At 47.4% G+C, this 20,611-nt stretch overlaps 1 protein-coding gene and 1 long non-coding RNA gene across 2 annotated transcripts in view; one reads left to right on the top strand and one right to left on the bottom strand.

The window, feature by feature from the left end:
- The window catches only part of LOC144096967 (uncharacterized), a 90,431-nt gene that overhangs the window by 42,771 nt on the left and 27,049 nt on the right, over window positions 1-20,611 (top strand). The window lies entirely within an intron of this gene.
- LOC144098585 (lens fiber major intrinsic protein-like) overlaps window positions 1-20,611 on the bottom strand; it is a 42,771-nt gene that overhangs the window by 7,224 nt on the left and 14,936 nt on the right. Inside the window, exons 3-5 of the mRNA XM_077631347.1 lie at window positions 18,718-18,931; window positions 15,680-15,760; window positions 4,881-5,001 (exon numbers count right to left, since the gene is read on the bottom strand). Of these exons, the coding sequence (XP_077487473.1) occupies window positions 4,881-5,001; window positions 15,680-15,760; window positions 18,718-18,931 (416 nt within the window). The remainder of the gene's footprint in view (window positions 1-4,880; window positions 5,002-15,679; window positions 15,761-18,717; window positions 18,932-20,611) is intronic.

Here is a 20,611-nt window from a genome sequence, read left to right as displayed (position 1 = left end):
ATATTTATTTTGAATAACTTCATTACTGTAATAGATTTTCGCGGCCGCATTTTATATGAAATGTGGGGCAATCACAAGGAAATCCCTTCGACTCTCAGAGCACTTCAAAGTTTTAGCGTCAGCTCGAAATGGGATACTAAATATGGCAAAATGGGGTCAGTACTGCTGACACACACAATACACGTTGTAGAGAGAGAGAGAGAGAGAGAGAGAGAGAGAGAGAGAGAGAGAGAGAGAGAGAGAGAGAGAGAGGTTTATGTAGAGAGAAAGGCGAAGAGGTCAGCCTGAGGCATTATCTGGCCTGCTCCTCTCATCTGGGGATGGGAAAAGGGGAGGAAGAGAGGGTTATGATAGGTGACAATGCGGACAGGTGTGAGATGAGAATAAGGAGCCCGCCTAATCAAATTCGCGAGTCGAGATCACAAGGCTCCAAAATGCTCGCAGTTGTCTACCCTTTTTGTCGCAAAACCACGACATGAAATCAGTGGTTGTGTTTATTTTTTGACTGATGCCCGGTGGCCTAATCCGGTGATAAGGTGACGTAGTAGAATGCTACTTCCGTAGTCAGAAAACACGTCTCTCGTAAGGGCGATTTATTGGCTGCTGGGGGTGTTCTCGTTGAGCAACCGTTCGATTGCCCAACATAAGTCTGGCGAATAACCATATAGCGGCGAATAGTCTGGCAATAAATGCTGTTTGAGCAGTTACGCCTTCTTTAACTGGCTGAGGCCTTGCTGCAGCAGTCACATACGTTATGCCACTGATTGTTTAAAGTGAATTAGGATCTACAAAAAACGGATTGTCTTTTTTGCATGCCTAAGAAATGCTGGGCTATAATATTATGCACGATCGGGGCTGAAATCTAGCAGCCATGTAAATCAAAGTGCCTCTCTCGAATTGAAATTTTGAGCCCTCTTGGGAAATGTTGCGCAGCAAATTATTTCCCTTCCCTCAAACAAATCCCCTTACCCGAAACGAAGGCAGAGGCCAAGTCATAGCTGTTTGGCAAGATTCTTTTCGCAGTATATTAACGATGAAGTTAGTTGCTTCAAATAAGCAGCCTATATCACAGTTCCGTGGAAGTCGCTAGCACACTCTGCCTTTGCACCGGTTTTTTCCCAGAACGCGGTTTGCGGCTCAAGCCAGCCAAATTCGTGCACACGAATGAGTCATTTTCAGAGCAGGGCGAGTAAAGATCCGATTTCCAAGAAACGAAATTCGAGAAATTTCACTGTACTCTGCGTGATCTTTAATCCAAAAAGGGCAAAATTATTGCCTGATGGCATGATCCTGTGCTGATGCCACGTGGCATGCGTGACGAATAGTAACAGCAACGGAGATAACGTTGCAGCCTATAACCAGATAGTTGCTTTTGTAGGGTAGCCGACACTGTAACATGGCATATGGTTGAATAAGTGCATGGCTGTGTATGTTGTTAGAACAGGAAAAAGTTTGTTGTTGGAACGTGTCCTAAGCTGAAACTACCTCTAAACGTGCGGGCGGATATAAATAAAACGCTTAACACAAAAAACATCGATGATTCACATATAGCTAAGCGTTAACAAATAACCGAAGACGAAGCAAAAGTTTTTACCCAAGTGCACGTGCTGTTCGCCACGGGCACAGCGCACACACCACTATATCGTCTTTTGCAGCGCCCACTGCGTTGGCGGGCTGAATGAACAGTTCGCACTTGCCTCCCTAGAGAAAGACGCGCTGCACGCAAACCATTTCACGAAGTTCGAAAATGTAGCCATGAATAAATTCGTCTCCGACGCGAACACCGAATAGGCTTTCGTCACTCTGCACCGATGGTACTGGGCGAAGGCCGTGAAGAAGACCTGACCTCGAGTCAGGGCCCAAGAGCTGTCCACTGGCTCACCCCAGCCGGGACTTTCAGCGAGCAGGGCGCAGGTGTCAATGGCCAGCCAGAGGCTGGTGCCGTACATGGGCACAAGCCTGTTGCTACTTTGCTTGACGCATGAACGGTAGGCTCGGATGGAGGCTTCGCTGGCACTGCTGCTCCAGTTCATGCCCAACACTATGTCCCAGACGGCAGTCGCCAAACCAATGCCGACCGTTGGCATGGACACTAGCATATCCGTGACGTTCGTCAGCAGGGTCATGGTGTACACTTCCACAGGGACCATCAAGGTGTTGTCGTCGAACGTGATGTTGGGCTTTTGGACGTGGCCGATGATGTCTCGAGTGATGTTCAGCACGTCGGCGTGGTGTCGGCGAACACGGAACCTGTACTCTCGTGCCGCGAGATAATCGTGTGCGAAGCTCTTCTCGTTGAGTGAGGGAACCTCTATATTCGTTGGGACGACGTCTGAAGGGAACAAGAGACGGAGGTTCCGTAGCTTTTGGTTCACCTCCTTCAGGTCTGAGCTTGTCACGCCGTTCTGTAGCCTCTGGACGACGCCTCCCACGACACTTTCGTAGGTGGCCCGGATGGCGGCGTCTTGCGGCTGCGTTGGATAATGCTCGATTTTATCCATGATCCACAAGGCTCGCAGGTCTCTGGCCTTTTCATCGCAAAACGACGAAATAAAGTCAGCGGTATCGTTTCCTTCTGGGCTGATCTTACTGGCCAGGTGTACCGATGCAGCAACGAGGATTAATGCGAGACTGCGTTGCTGCTTTCCGGGTTCCAGCAAGTCTGCGAAATATTTCCCCACAAAGGTTAACGGCGGAGTCGCAACTTTCGCTATTAATTCGTATTTTGTAAAGCCGCTTATAAGTTTTATCCACTGAGATGTGCTGATTCGGGCGCCTGTAGTCTTGGTGAGAGATTCTATCGTGGTGTTCTCAGTGGCCAGGCCTGCACTAGATTTTTGCAAGACGCTAAAGTAATTGCTGATTTCTTTAACGGAGAAACTGGCTCCAAGTGCCTTGTTGACGACATCAAGGGCGTCCCTTGTTAGGCTCAAGAACTGGTCTTTCATGTCTGAACCATTGTCTTCGTTGAAAGAGGGCACTGAAATGTTCAAGATGGTGTACGGGTCCGTGCCGTTTCCGTGCAGGCGAATGTCGAAAATCGAAGGCAGCTCGTACTGAAGGGAAAGATCAAGCATCAGATCAATGATGTTTACCGGGGTCGCGGCAAAGTCCAATTTCAGCGCCAGATCAACGATGGCCTGCGCCGAAGTCGCTCCGTGCATTGAAGGGTTTGAAGCCCAGGTGAGGCATTGCGTGTGGTAGCCGGACAGTGCCCTTCCGGCCTTCGTGACGGGGTAGCCTTCTAAGGGGTCCGTTCCTAGGTTGGCGATCCAGGAGTAGCCGTCTCCGCGGCCATCCATGTAGCTGTAGCAGGCGTACTCAAAGAAGTGTCCGCACGGGTCCAGCGTCAAGTTGGCCAGGCTGTTGAGGCGGCCCAAGAAGTGCGGGCAGCAGAAGGTGCGTGTGCGTGGCGAGGTGCGAGGCGTTCTCGTTAAGTAGAATAGCAGAGCGGCGACCACCAGCGAGGCGACCACGAACGCCACTAAGCAGCCCGCCAACGACGATGGCCGCGAATGAAAGGACCGCAGGACAGAGTGGGCCCTCCCCTCCTGCTCTTCTGTCATAGTGCGTCGCTGCCTGTGCTTCTATCGTTGGTCTTCGAGTAGTGGTCTCGCACAACGCCAGCTCCTCTCGTTCGATCTTCTTTGTCGTCCACAGAAAGTGCGGCAGGTCACGTGACAAAGGACTAGGTAAGTGACGTGCTGGCAGTTCTGGTGGAACATATTAATTAAAATTACCACCGAGGCACAGTTGCTTGTAACATTATTAAATCACACGCCTCTTGCAAGTCAATGCCGAGATAACGCCTACCAAAATGATAGTCTACTCCTGCATCTAGAGGACAGCAAATTTGGCTAGTTAGTGCTGGCTCATGACTGAAGATACCGTGAGTGAGCAGTGGGCGGCAGAAAGTTAGGTGGGCTGATGAGATTAAGAAGTTGGCGGGCATACGATGGGCCTAGCTGGCAAAGGACAGGGGTAATTGGAGACACATGGGAGAGGCCTTTGCCCTGTAGTGGGCGTAGTTAGGCTGATGATGATATGTTGATGCGTGCCTGTTCCTTTCGTTTTTAGTCCCTGTCTTTGTAGTGCAGCAACGGATTATTCAGTCATGATCTAGAGGGCGCTAGCTTTTACTCTCTGCCACCACCATCACCAGTACATTATCACTGTCGTCGTAATCATCATCATCACCGTCGTCGTCATCATCGTAACATGTACTCATTTCCTTTTTAAATTTTGGCACTGTTTAGGTGGAGAGCTGGTCTCTTTTAACGAGTTTTGACATCATTCACCGCGTTTTCGCGCAGTCGGGAATGCAGATGTATGAGGGAATAGATGACTGAGGGACGAATAAGGGAATATTGAATCCAGAGGTAAAACAGGTAGCTAAAGAAACTGATTTAGAATACTGCAGGCATCAGAGACAGAATTAGTCAAAACTAGGTTTCGGCAATACAGTGATGTAGATAGAAAAAAAAGCACACATCGAGCAGAGGTACTGTTAGTATGCCCTGAACGGTTTTGTCGCCGATTTTTTTTTTATTTAAACGTGTATATTTGGATACTCCGAGTCAGTGGCCGAGCGCCCTACCATTGAGCCACCGCGGCGGGTACAATCTGGTGCCACAGTTAAGCTTTTCTCTACCACTTTTTCTGCAAGCTTCTTCGCATCTTGTTGCTGCCATCGCTTAAATTGAATAGCCTGCTGTCACTGTAAACGGTCTGTGGCGCATCGATGGTGCACCGATCCGACAATATACCGGAGATGCAGAGAACGCTTGATTCTGGAATCCCGCCACAGTACCATCAAAAACTGTCGTTGTTAAAAACACACACACACAAACTTTAGCATAGTTACCAGTTCACAATTCTACCTTTTTCGGCGTCCTCAAAGCTTCGTCTTCGCACATCTCGGCTTGATCTCCTCGTGTCGAAGATGTACTCGTAGATGAGACCGGCCAGCAGGCCTCCAGCCACAGGCCCGAACCAGTACACCTGCGCAGTTGTGTGAGTCGCATCAGCCGCGCGCACCGAAGGCTATAATAACTGTCTGTGCTTGAGCGGCGAATCATCAACCGACACAGGTGCGAAAATTAGCATCACTGTCAGACCCAAATTCAGAGCATTACCACAGAGCTGTCCAAAGCTAACGAAGCCAACGAGTCCTCAGCGATGCCATTACCGCTTTTGCCGTTTTCAGCGCATCTACGATCTTTGCCATTCAAGGGCTCATAGGGAATGATTACAATCACTGATTGGTAGTACGTGTGTGGTACGCCTATCCCTTTCACTTCCTCCACGTCATTTTTCGCGGCAGCGTGGTTCAAGTGTCCATCGAAATTGAGACAGCTGCCAGACCCTCCCGTTCTTTGCATCCAGTTTCCCCATTTATTCCTGATGTGTGCTTCACAGAGACTTCACTATAACTTGGACTTCGCCAAAATATAGGGAACGATATAACCATTGTTCCCCTTTTGGTAACTCGACCGAGACTACCCCCACGGTCATAAACGAAACGAAGCGACGTTTACAGGACGACGAAGACCATTTCGCGTGTCCCTTATGATTCACTAGGACGACTGGAATGCGTCAGAGTGGAGCGGATTTCAATTACTTCCGCAATGTAGACTTGCGATGCAATATTTCCCAGTAAGTAGTGGAGGGATCAGCAATAGCGAAGGAAAAAAAAAGATGAAAAGGGAGGCGTCTGACCTCATTCATCTTTCAGTCACTGGACGCGTGTCTGCGTGTTCGGCTCAGCAAGACACCGTCCCGACAACCTCGCTCGTAGAGGCAGTGTACGCGAGGGTTAGTGAGAACTATGAGGCCAGCGTCCCGCCACCAGAAATACATGACATGGGGCCACTGGACGAGGTAGCAAGAGAGCCTTCTCGTGTTACCCGGGCTTTGTCGCCAGCAGAAAGAAGAAACTACTGACGAAGCGGGGAGGGGGGCAACAGGCGAGGGGGAAAAAGTAAATGAGCGTCGGTCCGCAAGTTGGAAGACGGTGTAGGGGGACGAGATTAGGCTCGTTCGGAGAACGAGGAGTGTTGTCGTCCCGGGTTCCCCGGTATCCACGAGCGAGTCGCGGTACAACTTTTCTCTCTCTTCTTGGCGCGCTCTCTCGTTTTGTTCATCTATAGCGCTGGGCTCGGGCATCGTTGGCGCACTGGCAGCAGCCACGGCGCGGTGCTTCCTGTCTCGAAGCGACACAAGGCAGCAGCTAGGCGGACGATGAAATATCGCACCCCGGAGGCCTTCCCCCCGTGCCTGCTTGCTGCAGCGGTGCCGAGAAGAAACAGCGCGTGACAGCCGCCGCAGAGGAATCGATCTTGGTTCTTGGGCACACACACGCACACACACCCCGGGTCGGCCTCTCTTGCCCGGCAGTTAATGCGTAGCAGAAACGAGCCCGCCGCCATCCCTGCTGTTACTGTTTGTGCTGCCAAGGACGCAGTTCTGGTGTTCTTGTGTATGCCCGTATGTGTGTACTGTACTTGCTTGTTTATACATTTTTCCGCGTCTTTGTGTTTGCGCCTTTCCGTTTGTGCAAGAGAGCGAGGGAAAGAGAGACACAATGTGCGGGTGTTTGTTTAGGAGAAAAAAAAAAAGACGAGCTTTGTTTGTGCTTGTGCCAGAGCCAATGAGTGCCCGCGTACGTGCGTTAGAGTGGGCGTGCGTGCACGTGTCACGTGTGTCAGAAGGAGTACGGCGTCGCCGAGATACAGAATCGGGCCGGAGAGGAGAGAATTGGCTGCCGCTAAGAGCCCCTCTGTCTGCTTCGCACATTTGCCGCCGGGAAGCGTACGTGACGCCTTCGTGGGCCCGGTTTTTGCCGTTCGCTATTATAGGTGCCTTCGGCGACGCACTTTCGCTAATGCAAGTCAGTGCAGCCGGCCGGTTACGCTCGTGAAAGCGTTGTGACGAGTCAAAAAAAGAACGCGCTGTCATTCGCCGGCTGCGACAGAAAAGTGTAACAAGGTAGCTTGAGCCGTTTCAGCTTTTTTTTTTCTTTGCGCGCAGCTTTTTTTATTATCTGGAGTGACAGTATTTTCGTCGCTTTGACTTTATCGAGGGCGCATTTCCAACGGGTTTATTCGGCGTGAGCTCTCTCCGGAATGAGGATTTGGCGCAAGTTGCGACAAGTGCGCAAACTTCTTGGTTTTGCGCTCTCGTTTTCAGAAAGTCTTGGGACGTATGATAAGAGAGTAGACGGGGAAAGCACACGCACGTACTACTTCGAGGCTGAGATGGAAACAGTGGTCTTCCTTCAACCGGTGAAGAAGTGTTCCTTTCCTGTCATCTATCTCTGACAAAGTATCCTTATGGCGCACAGTTTCCCAAAATTACAAGAAAAAGGCGAATTACATTCTATACGAATTACCTTCTTTTTAAGAGCAGTTCGCTCTCCGTGGGAACGCCTGGATAGGGGTACTTAGTAATTGGCTTGACCAGTGTTAGGCAGGAAAACACAGGGACACCTTATTTTATTCTGCATTAATTGGCAGTGAGCTGTCATTAGCAGTTGCTTATATCGGGTGTTTTAGACCCAGATTGCTCTTCCCTAGATCTTCACGTACGCCACTTGCCATGATTGGCGAATGGAGTCTTCATACAGACGAACCTGGTATGGTGACGTCACCTATGACGTCACTTCTCACCAGCCAATCAGAATTTTTGTAGACAACGCCGGACGGTCAACGTAATTATGGCTGCGCCACGATACCCTCCGCTCTGCGCGGATTAAAAGTTTTGTTTGATAAACTTAACGCAAGTCAACGTTTGTAATTAGGCTCGCATGGAAATTATTAAAACGTTTTTTGGAGGTTTGCCTCGTGACAAGTCGTTTTGTTAAGACAGAAACCACGTTTTCTTCCAAACTCGACTTGTCCACTTTCCCGAATTTCTGGGTGAACTGCCGCGACGCCTTTTTCCTCCTAGATAATTTTTGGAAACTCATTGCGCTTGTGACGACTGCCATATCCGCAATGCCGAGCAGTGCCACAGAAATTCGAAATTAATTGGTGCTTACAGTGGCTTATAACCACTATAGGTTTTTACTACTGCAATACCCTTCCTTGTTAACTTTTCTTTTGATTTCCAGCGGGTGCAAGCTGAGCTGAAATTTGACTATAGGAGTTTTTTTTTTGTTGAGCCAAAATACATTAAGCACAGGAAAAACCACCTATTAACGGCATCTGTGGAGTGCATCTTCTCCGCACGTGTTCTTGAGTAAAGGAAAAGTCAGCTTTACAAGAGAAAAGGTCTGGGTACAGCGCGGATCTACATGGGTAGTCGCTGGTTAGTTTCAAAATGATGGGTGTAGTATTTCCAAATAACAAATGCGCTACGATAGTTGAACCATAATACACCTGCTAAATAGGTTTGCTCGTTGTCTAAAGGTTACGAAGTCATTGATGCATGGGGTGTGTGTCTGCACGGTGTGCATGAAAGGGATTTAAATGACTGCGTTAGGAACCCCCCCCCCCCCCTACCCCCCCTTACCCCCCCTACCCCCCCTTACCCCCCCCCCCCCCCCGGGGCATTTATAAGCCTTCGGATGAAAAAGCTCGCCGTGCTTGTGCCGTGCTAACGGCGTTTATTATTTTTTTTGTCTTGCGTTGTGATGACTTGCCAATACACTTTGCCGCTTGTGTGGCTCCTTTGTCGGGGAAAGAAATGCAGGACGAACATTGCAAAAGTGAACGTACCGTCAAGATAATAGAAAACAAGAGATAGAGAGCGAGAGAGAAAGAGAGATAAAAGCGAGCGCTTTATCTGCCGGTGGTGTCTAGACAAAATGAAGAGCTGCATGGAGAAGGGCAGCATTTTCGCAACACAATAACTTATTTTTTTTGCTATCAACCCAAAAGAGAACCAGGGCCGGGCAGTTATAAAAGCTTTTCTTCACTGCATAATAGAATAGGGTGGTCAGCTCAAGAGCCCTGCAATTATGCACAAGTGTTCTTTGTGCCCATTGTCAGGGCCCACTCATCTGTAATTGAATTGCTTCACACTATTGTTACCAAAGCATCGCCGGCGGCCGAGCTTCACTTATTTATCTCTGTTCCCGAGTTCGAAATCCACTCTGTGCGCAGATTTTCATTTTTGTTTGCCGCGTCAAAGTGCATCAATAAAAAAACTCTTGCCATTCGATCGCTATTATCTTTCTAGAAACTTTTGCTGGATGATTCAAGCATTGATGTGGAGAGAGAAAGGATATATTTGTTTGCATTGGCTTGTGATGCTTCTTCCTTTGATCTCTGGCAAGCACTGAGGTAGCAGCTCTCCATGTAGAAAAAAAAAATACTGCATGGAGGGTGCTTGCTCGCGGAAACGTATAAGGAACTTACGCTGTCATGCAAAGTCAGTAAGAACGGCAGATGCATAATAGTTGCGGAACTAGCGCAGAATTTATTCCAGGTTCCCCCACCCCTCTTTTCCTTCCGCTTATGTCAAGCCATATCGAAGCGCCGATCTCAACGCTTGTTTAGAATATGTACCTTCAACCCCTCTTAATGGCACTTACATTGGTCAGGAGCGTCAACCCTAATGTGGTATTAAATAAAGGGGATATAAAAACTAAAGCATCACAGCAGCAATACGTTTTGAATGAGGCAGGTCTGAGACAAAAAGAGTACATCACATACCCTTGATATAGCTTTAGCAGAGATTAATACACGAATAAAACGAAGCGAAAAGCAAAAGTAACCCCTATATATGTTTCCAAGTTATCAATTATGTTCGGCAGAACTTGAATGGACTAAGTTCGATGGCAGTGGAGCTAGACGACGTGATAGGTTTTGGCGATTCCACCACCCACACCATTTTTGTGTGGCTGCGCGTAAAACGTTCATGGGGTTTGCGGCAATCACTGCGAAAAGTACCAGAGCTTCACTAGTGACGAGAATTTCTTTCCGGTGTAAAGCAAGGGTTGGCATCTATCTTATCCTAACTTTTTTTTTTTTCGTCGAGAAGGGCGGCTTTGGGATACGCATACGATAAAGTTATTTTCGAACGTATTACTGAACTTCTTACTGGTAATGGCCCTCTTTTACATGCGCTTATTGTCCCGTAGCTGCTGCAACAGCAACCCTGTTACGTAGAACACGGAAGGTCAGACGTACTGCTCCCTGCAGGTAACTCTGCCGTACATGCGTCTCGTCACTGCGGTGTACGGAAGTGCAATCGCGAGCTGGTTGTACAAATATCGTCGCACAGAACAAAAGGCACAATATCGAACGTCACTAACGCAGGTCCCGTATCAATCGCTGCCTACTTGCCCTTTTTATGTAGTTTTTATTCTCGCACTAAGTTTAGATACATGCTCGAGTCCCCTGAAAAGGGAACATTAACACATCAGTAACGTTTCCCCTTATTTAGGGTCTTTAGAGAAAGCAACGTTATTGCTGGATCTTGCATGGATTCCTTGCTTTCTGGCGCATAGTTTTTGTTTTGTGTCTTTTTATTTGCACTTATGTAAGTTGAAATTTCACTGACCAAGCGAAGAGCTGCCACACACAAGGAATACATAAGTTCGTGTGCAAACTATATCACGAAGTTATGTGTTGCAATGTCTGACTGCCTATATGTTATAACGTCAAGCGTAGTGACCCCGCGGACGCATTGGCAATCGCGGGAGCATTTGAATTCAGTGGCCGGGGCGAAAGGTTTTTACTTATTTGTCTGCGCGTTCACTCGTCGAGCGAACAGCAATTGTCTTTGCCGACAAGGGTTAACGACTTGTAGCGGCTGCGGGGATCACAGAGGTGAAGGGAACAAAGGCGCTTCTGCGTCCCTCTGTACACATGTTCCCTTATTTTTTCTTTGTTGGCATCGGAGCCGCCTCTTTGATTGCGCCATAGGTTTGCTCCATTTCGTGAGAACGACAAAAACCACAGCGACAGCTTTCATTTCTTGGAAGGCAACTGTTTTTTTTTAGCTCTAGCGCCCAAAGGAATGTTGTAGATGGCCTCAAAAAAGCAGAAAAAAAAGGTGGAAGAAAAGTAAGAAGAAACGAGGAAAGAAACAGAAATAATGAAGAATGAAATATAAGAATATAAGATATTAAAGGAAGAAGGGAAGATAAACTATTGTATTCAGTTTATCATGAGTAAGAATTTGATTCAAATCAATAACCTAAAAGCTAAAGGTGGCAATCAAAAAGAGTGAAGAGAGACATTCTTTCAAACAAGCAATGTAATCTTTTATTAGCCTCGCTGCGGACGGCGGTGCAAAAGTCAGTCGATGAATTCCAACTTCGCCGTTTCTTAGCCGCAATAAATTTGCAATAAAAAGAGTGATTCTCCGCTCTTTGGAAGGGATGTGGAAAAACGTTATTAATTTTTTTGAGTTCATTACATAGCAGACACAAGGAGCAAAGAACCGGACCACTGAAGATTGAAATTTTGAGGACGAGGGCGTTCCTAAATTACTTTTTGGTCCCCTTTTGTTTAGCCGCAAGTGAAGAAGGCACGTGTAAAGTTTTCTTTGTAAGCGGGTCAGTAAGTGCTTCTAAGCTACTTCTACAGAGCAGCGGAGTTGTATTAAAACATGATTGGTCATGCTTTCCGTTCGCGGACTGTAGAGGGACAGAATATATTGCTGCTCGTAAAGATCTTCTTTCTGAATCATTATAAATTTGTCGATGAAGCTCGGAAGATGCATAGAAACAACCACCGAAGATAAAAAGGAAACTGTTTTAATGCGATCATTACAAGCCCCATGGAGCCACTATGCATTATCGCTCATATTTATAGACCAAGCCTATACGGGAGCTCTCTCCTTGGGGGTCCTGGACTAGAAGAAAGTAGTCCTGAGCCACCCAGACTGCTCCCATCCAGAAGGCTTCCGGAACAAAGTTTTATTCTCGTTCTTCGTCGCTCATAAGTTGCGCCCACTGGCTGAAAAGAACTGACGTCAGCAGACCAGAAGTGACATCACCAGACCGAAAGTGGCGTCACTTTTGGTAAAGGCATCAACAGCTGTTAATGCTATCGCATTGCTAACACATACTGGAATAAGGCGTTCCTGTGAATCTTTTTGGCTTTGAAATCTCTGCTTCACAGACGCGTTGAAAGTTTTGCTAAGTGTGAGGGCAATATATGCATGCATACTTTCCAAGATTATTTCAGATAAGTGCTGCTCAGTGTTATGGCCTTGTCTGGTATGGAAGACATCACATTGCGATTTTTAGCAGAGGCCTAGCTGTGGTGAAAAAAAGGGCGCCGCTGGCAATGAAATGAACTTCAAAACGCCTTGCCGAATTCATCTTCGCTACCCTGCATAAAATTCAGTTTGCATGTGAGCTCAGTTACTCGGAAAACCGTTGAGAGCGAGGAAAAAATCAAGAAAAAGAAGCACTCGCCACGGACATTGATAGTAACCTGTGCTTTTCCTTCGCTCCACAAAAGAAAAAATTAAGTGATGTACAAAAAGAAATGTCGTAATGTAAAATGGGGAACAGTGTAGAAGTGCAGAGAGAGATAGATGAGAGAAGGAGCAGTTGCTGCGCACAAACTGCAGTGGACGTCACTAAGATTACAAAAGACAATATCAGCGCACACGCCACTTTTCGTTCGAGTGCGGCTTCCTATACTGAACGTGGTATTTCGGCCGACAGCTGATCCATCTTTATACTCGGCTACAAAGCACCGTCAAGCACAGAGACAAGTAGAACGTTGTATTCGACGTATAAGCCGAAGCTGGATACTTGGTTTCTTTTTTTCTATAGCTCCTAAACTCTGCGCCCTGTGGAAAATGCGAACTTTTCTATAATCTTTTGAAACAGCCCCTGAGAAAATACAAAAAAGACAGAAAAATGAACAGAAAATGTCCTGCGGTGTCGGGAAAGGGTGGGGCTAAATGATAGCACTTTTCAGTGAAAGCTTAGGGCGTGAACGATCCTGGAGTATGCGTGATCGCATGAATTTTTTTGTACAGCGAAGAAAGGACAAAAGAAAAAAAAATAAGCTCCAGCAGGCTTTTCCCCTAGGGGCTTTTTCAACAACGCAGTCTATCTTCTGAAGGGCGTTTGCATCAGGAAGAATCATGGAGCTGTCGGCAGGGAAACCGGTATCCATAACGATGTCAGTTTTAGGCGCGTGAACTCCATCGGTGGAGTGATAAAACTGTAGAAAGTGCCTTCTAGTATTTTTATTTCTTATTCGCAACGAGCCTTCGTAAGGTGGGCAGGGTGGTGATATGGTTCTATTTTTTATGTTCCGGATTATGTGACTAAAAGAAAAGAGGCTGTAGAGTCAGCGCGGTGGCTTTTGAAGAACTGATAGTTCTGAACGTGTTTTTTTTCTGCAAACAAAAATTTTGTATTTTTGTGAACGAGTTCGTATGCGAGCAACTAGTTTGAATTACAATCTATGTGCCTTTTGCGCAACGTTATTGTGAGGTTCTGTCTTGGCGGCTGCCCTAAAAAAGACTGCAAGCACTGCACCGACTCAAGCGTGCTCACCTCTACTTGCTAGACAGAGAACATGCAAACGCTGGCATGCGTAACTTAGCGTGTTGGACAGGGGTAACGAAGTTGTGTTTTTTACCCATCATGCACTAGTTCAGTAACGCGAGTCAACGTATAAAGAAAAGCCGCAGTACTCAAAATCTTCTTAGAATCTCTGCCTTCCACAGGATGTGAAGGGACGTCAACGTCACCTCTTTACGCGTGCGTCCGTCTACCCCATCACCGCTGCCCCACCGCGTCCTAGACATAAGAGAAAGGGAAAACGTGATCTGAATTACGGAATGCCGTCAACCTGAAGGCAGTCTCAAAGCCGCTCTCCTATTGGTCGGCCCTGTCCACTTCCTGCCAATGGTCAGGGCCGACCAATATTAGCGGGGCTTTCAGACTGTCTTAGGACAGTCTTCAGATTGACAGCGTTCCATAATTTGGCCCCTGGAGACAGCGTCAGACCAACTGGTACACGATACCCGTAGTGGCACACCGAATAGACTGCAGCTCACACCTATCTTAATGCACTACTTGCTAAGCCCGCCCGTCCAACCTATATCATTTCCTGTGAGCCTGTTAGCAACCACGCGAAGTGACCCCCCATTCTTTCTCCATCCTGCTCTTCCTGACAAAATGCTCTGCTAGCTGCTAACTTGACCGACCAGCTGTGGCTGATCAAACGGGTCAAGTGAGAAGCGGCCGCCAGAGGTCTCCTGTGCTGCTAGGGGCCCTCTCGGTGTGAATATAAGAGCTTCAACCAACTTCCTTTCAATTACGTTTGTTCTTTCTTCTCCTCTTTGAACGATACTTGGCCAGACCACGCGACTACGAATGCTTTATTCTTATTGGCTGGCATATGAACGCAGGGATGCTCCGTTCTCATTGGCCGACGATCATTGGTCGTGAAACGGACGCCTCTTCTATTTTCTTTGGTCGAGTAGTTTAATTTAACTAATTCGGAATCAAATGCAAAATAAAATTTACAAATACGCCATTGATATATCTTCTAGCGAGAAAACGAAGCCTCCCTGCTTATTTGAGGTATGAAAAAAGATAGTGAATTGCGGAACTATGATACTGCCTTTTTGATCTTTTTTCTTGGTGGCCGTTCGCTTCCACGTCTGGTCCCGGAATCAACAAAAATTGAGAAAAGAGCACGGGAGGTTCTAATTTAGCTGCCACTCGTTACCGTCCCTCTCGTCCTCCTTGGGAGTGCCTCTCGATGTTGTCTCTAAAAACAGATCCGGCGCTTGTCTTCGTTATTGGCATCGATCGGCTGCTTTCTCCGGCAACCTGGTCCTGGCTTCTCAAGCGGAAGTCCAAGAGGAAGCACTCATTGCGTACACGTTCGTTTCCACGTTTCGGCAGCGCCAGTGGTGATGCTGCATTGTTCAGTACACTGACACTTTGTACACGTTTCTTTCCATGTTTCAGCAGTGCTAGTAAGGCTGCTACACTTTTCAGGGCGCTGACACTGCGTACACGTTTGTTTCCATGATTCGGGAGGGCTAGTGAGGCTGCTGCATTATTCAGTGCACTGACACTGCGTACACGTTTGCTTCCATGATTTGGCAGGGCTAGTGAGGCTGCTGCATTATTCAGTGCACTGACACTGCGTACACGTTTGTTTCCATGATTCGGCAGGGCTAGTGAGGCTGCAGCATTGTTCAGTGCACTGACACTGCGTACACGTTTGTTTCCATGTTTCAGCAGTGCTAGTAAGGCTGCTGCACTTCTCAGTGTGCTGACAATGCGTACACGTTCGTTTTCATGTTTCGGCAGGGCTAGTGAGGCTACTGCATTATTCAGTGCACTGACACTGCGTACACGTTTGTTTCTACGATCCCGCAGGGCTAGTAAGGCTGCTGCATTGTTCAGTGTGCTGACAATGCGTACACGTCTTTTTTCATGATTTGGCAGGGCTAGTAAGGCGGCTGCATTGTTCAGTGCACTGACACTGACGACCCGTATGGCGGCGAAATTTCTGCAAATGTTCGCCGTTAGAAAGCCATACTGCTCTCCTTTTTCAGATTTTCTACTGCAGACACAAAGCTTGTTAAAATTACAATAAGGTATTGCACTTAAGCAGCGCTACCTTGAATAAGTTAGCAATAATATTGGCTTCACATGCGTAGTACCGTACACGCAAAAAGAGGAAATATAAAATTCGGGAAATAAAACAAGCAAGAGAAAAATGAGAAATCAACTTACCCAGTGGTTTTTCCATTTGTTCATGACGAAGGCAGGACCAAGAGACCGAGCTGGATTCAGTGACGCCCCGGAAGCCGGTAGCTAACGGGAGGAAGAGCCAAGAGAATTCACAGTGAAGCGCGTAATAGAACATATTTTTATTTCTGCAAATGCTCGCCGTTAGAAAGCCTAAAACCCTGACTGCTCTCCGTTTTAAGATTTTCTACCGCAGATACAAAGCTTGTTAAAACGACAATAAGGTGTTACACTTGAAGGAATATATATATATATATATATGTATGTATGTATGTATGTATGTATGTATGTGTGTGTGTGTGTGTGTGTGTGTGTGTGTGTGTGTGTGTGTATGTGTGTGTGTATGTGTGTGTGTGTGTGTGTGTGTGTGTGTGTGTGTGTGTGTGTGTGTGTGTGTGTGTGTGTGTGTGTGTGTGTGTGTGTGTGTGTGTGTGTGTGTGTGTGTGTGTGTGTGTGTGTGTGTGTGTGTGTGTGTGTGTGTGTGTGTGTGTGTGTGTGTGTGTGTGTGTGTGTGTGTGTGTGTGTGTGTGTGTGTGTGTGTGTGTGTGTGTGTGTGTGTGTGTGTGTGTGTGTGTGTGTGTGTGTGTGTGTGTGTGTGTGTGTGTGTGTGTGTGTGTGTGTGTGTGTGTGTGTGTGTGTGTGTGTGTGTGTGTGTGTGTGTGTGTGTGTGTGTGTGTGTGTGTGTGTGTGTGTGTGTGTGTGTGTGTGTGTGTGTGTGTGTGTGTGTGTGTGTGTGTGTGTGTGTGTGTGTGTGTGTGTGTGTGTGTGTGTGTGTGTGTGTGTGTGTGTGTGTGTGTGTGTGTGTGTGTGTGTGTGTGTGTGTGTGTGTGTGTGTGTGTGTGTGTGTGTGTGTGTGTGTGTGTGTGTGTGTGTGTGTGTGTGTGTGTGTGTGTGTGTGTGTGTGTGTGTGTGTGTGTGTGTGTGTGTGTGTGTGTGTGTGTGTGTGTGTGTGTGTGTGTGTGTGTGTGTGTGTGTGTGTGTGTGTGTGTGTGTGTGTGTGTGTGTGTGTGTGTGTGTGTGTGTGTGTGTGTGTGTGTCATTAGAGTGGGAATATAGTGTGCCGAACAGTATGATATGCTTTTGGATTGTCGACGCATATTTTACTCAACAGGGGCGGGTTGCGCTTCCTTAAACAGAGGCAAAGTGCGTTGTGTAGCTGGGGCTCGAGCGAATTTATGTTCCTTACGCTCGTTCACATTAACTTATGGGCCTCTTTTGAAGCATGAGCATGGGGGGCTTTCAAACTGAGACTGGCTGGTGGCGAACACTCTAAAGCAACAGGGTGTCTCATACGTAGTTGCTTATTCATTAATAAAATGTTATTTCCAACTATGCAAAAACATGCAGTTGAATTTTTTCACTGGGCGTCTCATCGAGTCAGCGCTTTGTGTACGACAAAATAGTTTATGCGTTGCTGTTTACTGAGGCTTGGAACAAACTTTCTGGCTCATCAGATGCGACCAAATGTGTCACAAGAACATATAGATAGCTCTATTAATCGAAGTAAAAACTCAAAGTGACTAGCGGGCACACGATTTCAATACACCTGACACGATTTTACACCTAACGGCTCATCACAGGAAGTGTTACTTTGGGACCTGTATCATTTTTCCTTCATTAGAAAATTCTGCCGAGCAAGTAACTGCGTGCCTGTAAGTAGGCATGGATGAGGACGCGACGGACATCTCTGATGTACAGCGAAACTGCATAACGAAAACCCGACAGCCTACCCCAACTACCGTAAAAAATTGGAGCGGACACTTAAGCTCCGCCTCAAGGGTATGATGCGATATCGTAATGGTTTGGTGTATCGGGTTTGACGTCCCCAAGCGACTCAGGCTATGAGGGACGCCGTAGTGGAGGGCTCTGGGAAATTTCGGTCACCTGGGGGCTCTTTAAAGTACGCTGACATCGTACAGTACACGAGCCTCTAGAATTTCGCCTCCATCGAAATTAGACCGTAGCTGTTGGGGTTAAACCCGCGTCTTTCGGGTCAGCAGCCGAACGCCGTAACCACTGAGCCACCGCAGAAGCTGCGATTGCGCGTTGGGTAACTTTTCATATATGCGGAAGCGGCCGTTTTCTAAACAATAGATGTCTGGGAGCTTTCATACCCCTCCTGGCGCAGTGGTGCAGCGGTTAAGTGGTGCGCCATTGCCCTGCGATGGCAGGTGCTGCCACCGGTGGAATTTGTGCGGCCCAGGATGCTCTTCCCGAGCGACCGTTCATTAATATAACTGCCACCTGCCACGGTGGCCAGTTCTCTCACTATCCGGTGGGCAGGTTGTGATGACGCCGCAAGGCCACGTGACCTAGGTGGCCCACCTGCCTCCTAGGCTGCTCTCTTGGCGCCACCTGCCAGAATCATGCTCGTGATTTTTCGCTCACAACGCCGATGCCGTCAACACCGACTCCGGGTGTTTTGAAGAAGGGGCTTCAACGCTATGGCGTTGAAACATGCTGACGCGAGAGCATTAAGGCTCCTGTTGAGCAAACCACTGGGGCTTCGGCAGCGTGTGAGGAAATGCGGATTGGTCGAAAAGGTAGTGACGTCACACGTGGACAGGTGGACTTGAAAAGCGATTAAAACAACTTGTGGATACAACGTCGCAACACTACTAAAACGTCATTTCGGCATGTAAGGATGTAAAGAAAATCAGTTGCACCGAAAAGAAAATTGATTGAGGTGATAATCGAGCCCGTGCCCATCGCATCTTGAGTCAGACGCGCTACCCTAAGGCCACAGAAACACTTTATTTTTCTTTATTGCATGGAAGTGCAACACTAACAGGCCTGCACATTCGTTCGACTTGGTCTTGTGTGTCTTCTGCGACAGTGTCCGTGTGTGCGAAGCGATATGCAAGGAAGACCCCAGGCCGCTGAAGGGCGCCATTAATAACCTAAAGCTAAGTGCATCCTCCGAATTTTTTTTTCATCTTATTGATTTTCCTTTAGTTTGGTTCTCACTTTTCTATTTCTTTTGTTAATTTCTTTACCATCACTCGTAGACGTAGGCCACTTACCCCGGCGAGCGTGCAGGTGAGGTAGGCGAAGCCCACGACCAGGGCGTCTCCGCCTCCGGTGCCCAGGTGGCTTCGGTGGGGGTCCCTGGTGGCGAACACGGTGGAGGCCAGCAGGAAGCTGAGCACGAACTCGACGCCAAACGCCTGCCAGGCGCCTAGGGCCTCGTGGGGTCGGCTGCTGCCCAGAGAGCTCTGGTGGCCTGGCAGTGTGACGCTGTGAAGGGGGAAAACTGTGCTCTTAGCGACAGGCGGTTTAAGCACTGCGAATCAACGCCAAAAGCGTTGAAGCCCAGCGCCACCTGTTTAAACGAAGAGAGGGTGCATAAAGAAAAAAGGAAAACACGTGTTCTTGCGTAATTTAACGCATCTGGGGGAGAGTGAGCGGGCAAAGGCTGCCATAGGTGAGACGGGTCGGAATGAACGTGGGAGGCTATGATAACTGTACATGTGCGGTCCGCCCTCCCGTGCCGTCCCATGGTCGAAGAGTGGCGGTGCTCCATGAATGTTTTTGCGATACATTTTTTTTTTTAGAACGGTCACTGACGCTGAACGTGACTGGACTCTTTGCGCAAGGAGCTGTGTTGTGGTGTAACCGGCGAGCGCAGGGCAAAAGTTGAGTGATTGGAAGCACACAATAAATCTATAAACGTCAGTTTTTGTTTGTTCCTTCCATTTAATGAAAAGATTGCTACTGTCAGTATGCACCTGTGTACAATTTTCTTCATTTTTAAATGTTACTATTGCATTTGCGACAGCTTTGAAATATTCCTGTCTCACTCATTTCTGCTGCATGTGGGGTTTCCTAGCCACAGTCAAGCTGTACAGTCAAGCTGCGCAGTCAGCTTTTGTCCAGAAAACCCGCCTGTTGAACCCGGAAAATAAACTTCTTTGCTGTTGAGTATTATATGCTGCAGTCTTTCATTGCACTGATTAGTGATTATAGACTAATGTTGGCCTACGGAGTGTCACGCTGTAGGCTGTGAAGTGTTTACGGAGCAATGCACCTCAACAATTCCTACGGAGATCACCCGTAGACAAAGTGAACGCTCAGCGAGCAAGATTTAGCGCTCATGCTTTGCGACATGTGTAATACCTGGGCATAGTACGCTCCGGAAAGGCCTAGTTATTACACAGGTATATCTTCTACTGTTGCAGAATCTGTCACTATTACAAGGGCGACTGCACTACCTTTTGAAAATTCCGCGATATTCAAGGATTAAAATCTATATACCGTGTAGATAAAACATAGTTTTTTTTTGCGCTATATTTTAAAATGATGACGTATTAGCGACTAAAGCTCCTGCATGTCCTCACAGAGTAAAAAAAAGTGCGGAGGAACTCGGTGATGACGTCGCGGACGGGGAGATTTAAGATTTTCTCTGCCTTTACCAAAACTCTGCTGTCCTTTGTTTAAGACCGCCAAACAACCCCTCGGAACATTTTACTTCGGTTGCGTTGCTCTTTTAGCCTTCAAAGCAAGTGCTTCTGCGTTGGAAATGTATTGGCATTGTAGATGACGCCATCATCAGAATCAGAATCACGTTGATTTACCATCATGTCGATGTTCTGTGCGTCGACAAAAAGCCAGTGAAAGGCTTGACGAGGCCAACGCACCACACAGAGGCATTACAGTGGTACACAACATCAGAGCACTTTCAAAGAACAAAAAAGAAAAATACCAGATTTGTCATTAGCTGCAGATCAATTCGGACTCCTTATTTAATTGATGGGGGAGGGTGTAGCTCAGTATTTGATAGCCGTAATTTGTTCGCATGCGAGGTACATACCATTTAGGTGTCACTCATGTAGAGTACTTTGGCTGTTTGCATTGAAAATCTGACAGCTTTACCATAAGGCAATTATTTTTATTAACACTGGACTTGTAATGCCGTAG

The sequence above is a fragment of the Amblyomma americanum genome, chromosome 7 (assembly GCF_052857255.1).
Source record: "Amblyomma americanum isolate KBUSLIRL-KWMA chromosome 7, ASM5285725v1, whole genome shotgun sequence".
NCBI lineage: Eukaryota > Metazoa > Arthropoda > Arachnida > Ixodida > Ixodidae > Amblyomma > Amblyomma americanum.
The sequence above is the reverse complement of the archived record's forward strand: the minus strand, read 5'-3'. Positions and strand labels throughout refer to the sequence as shown.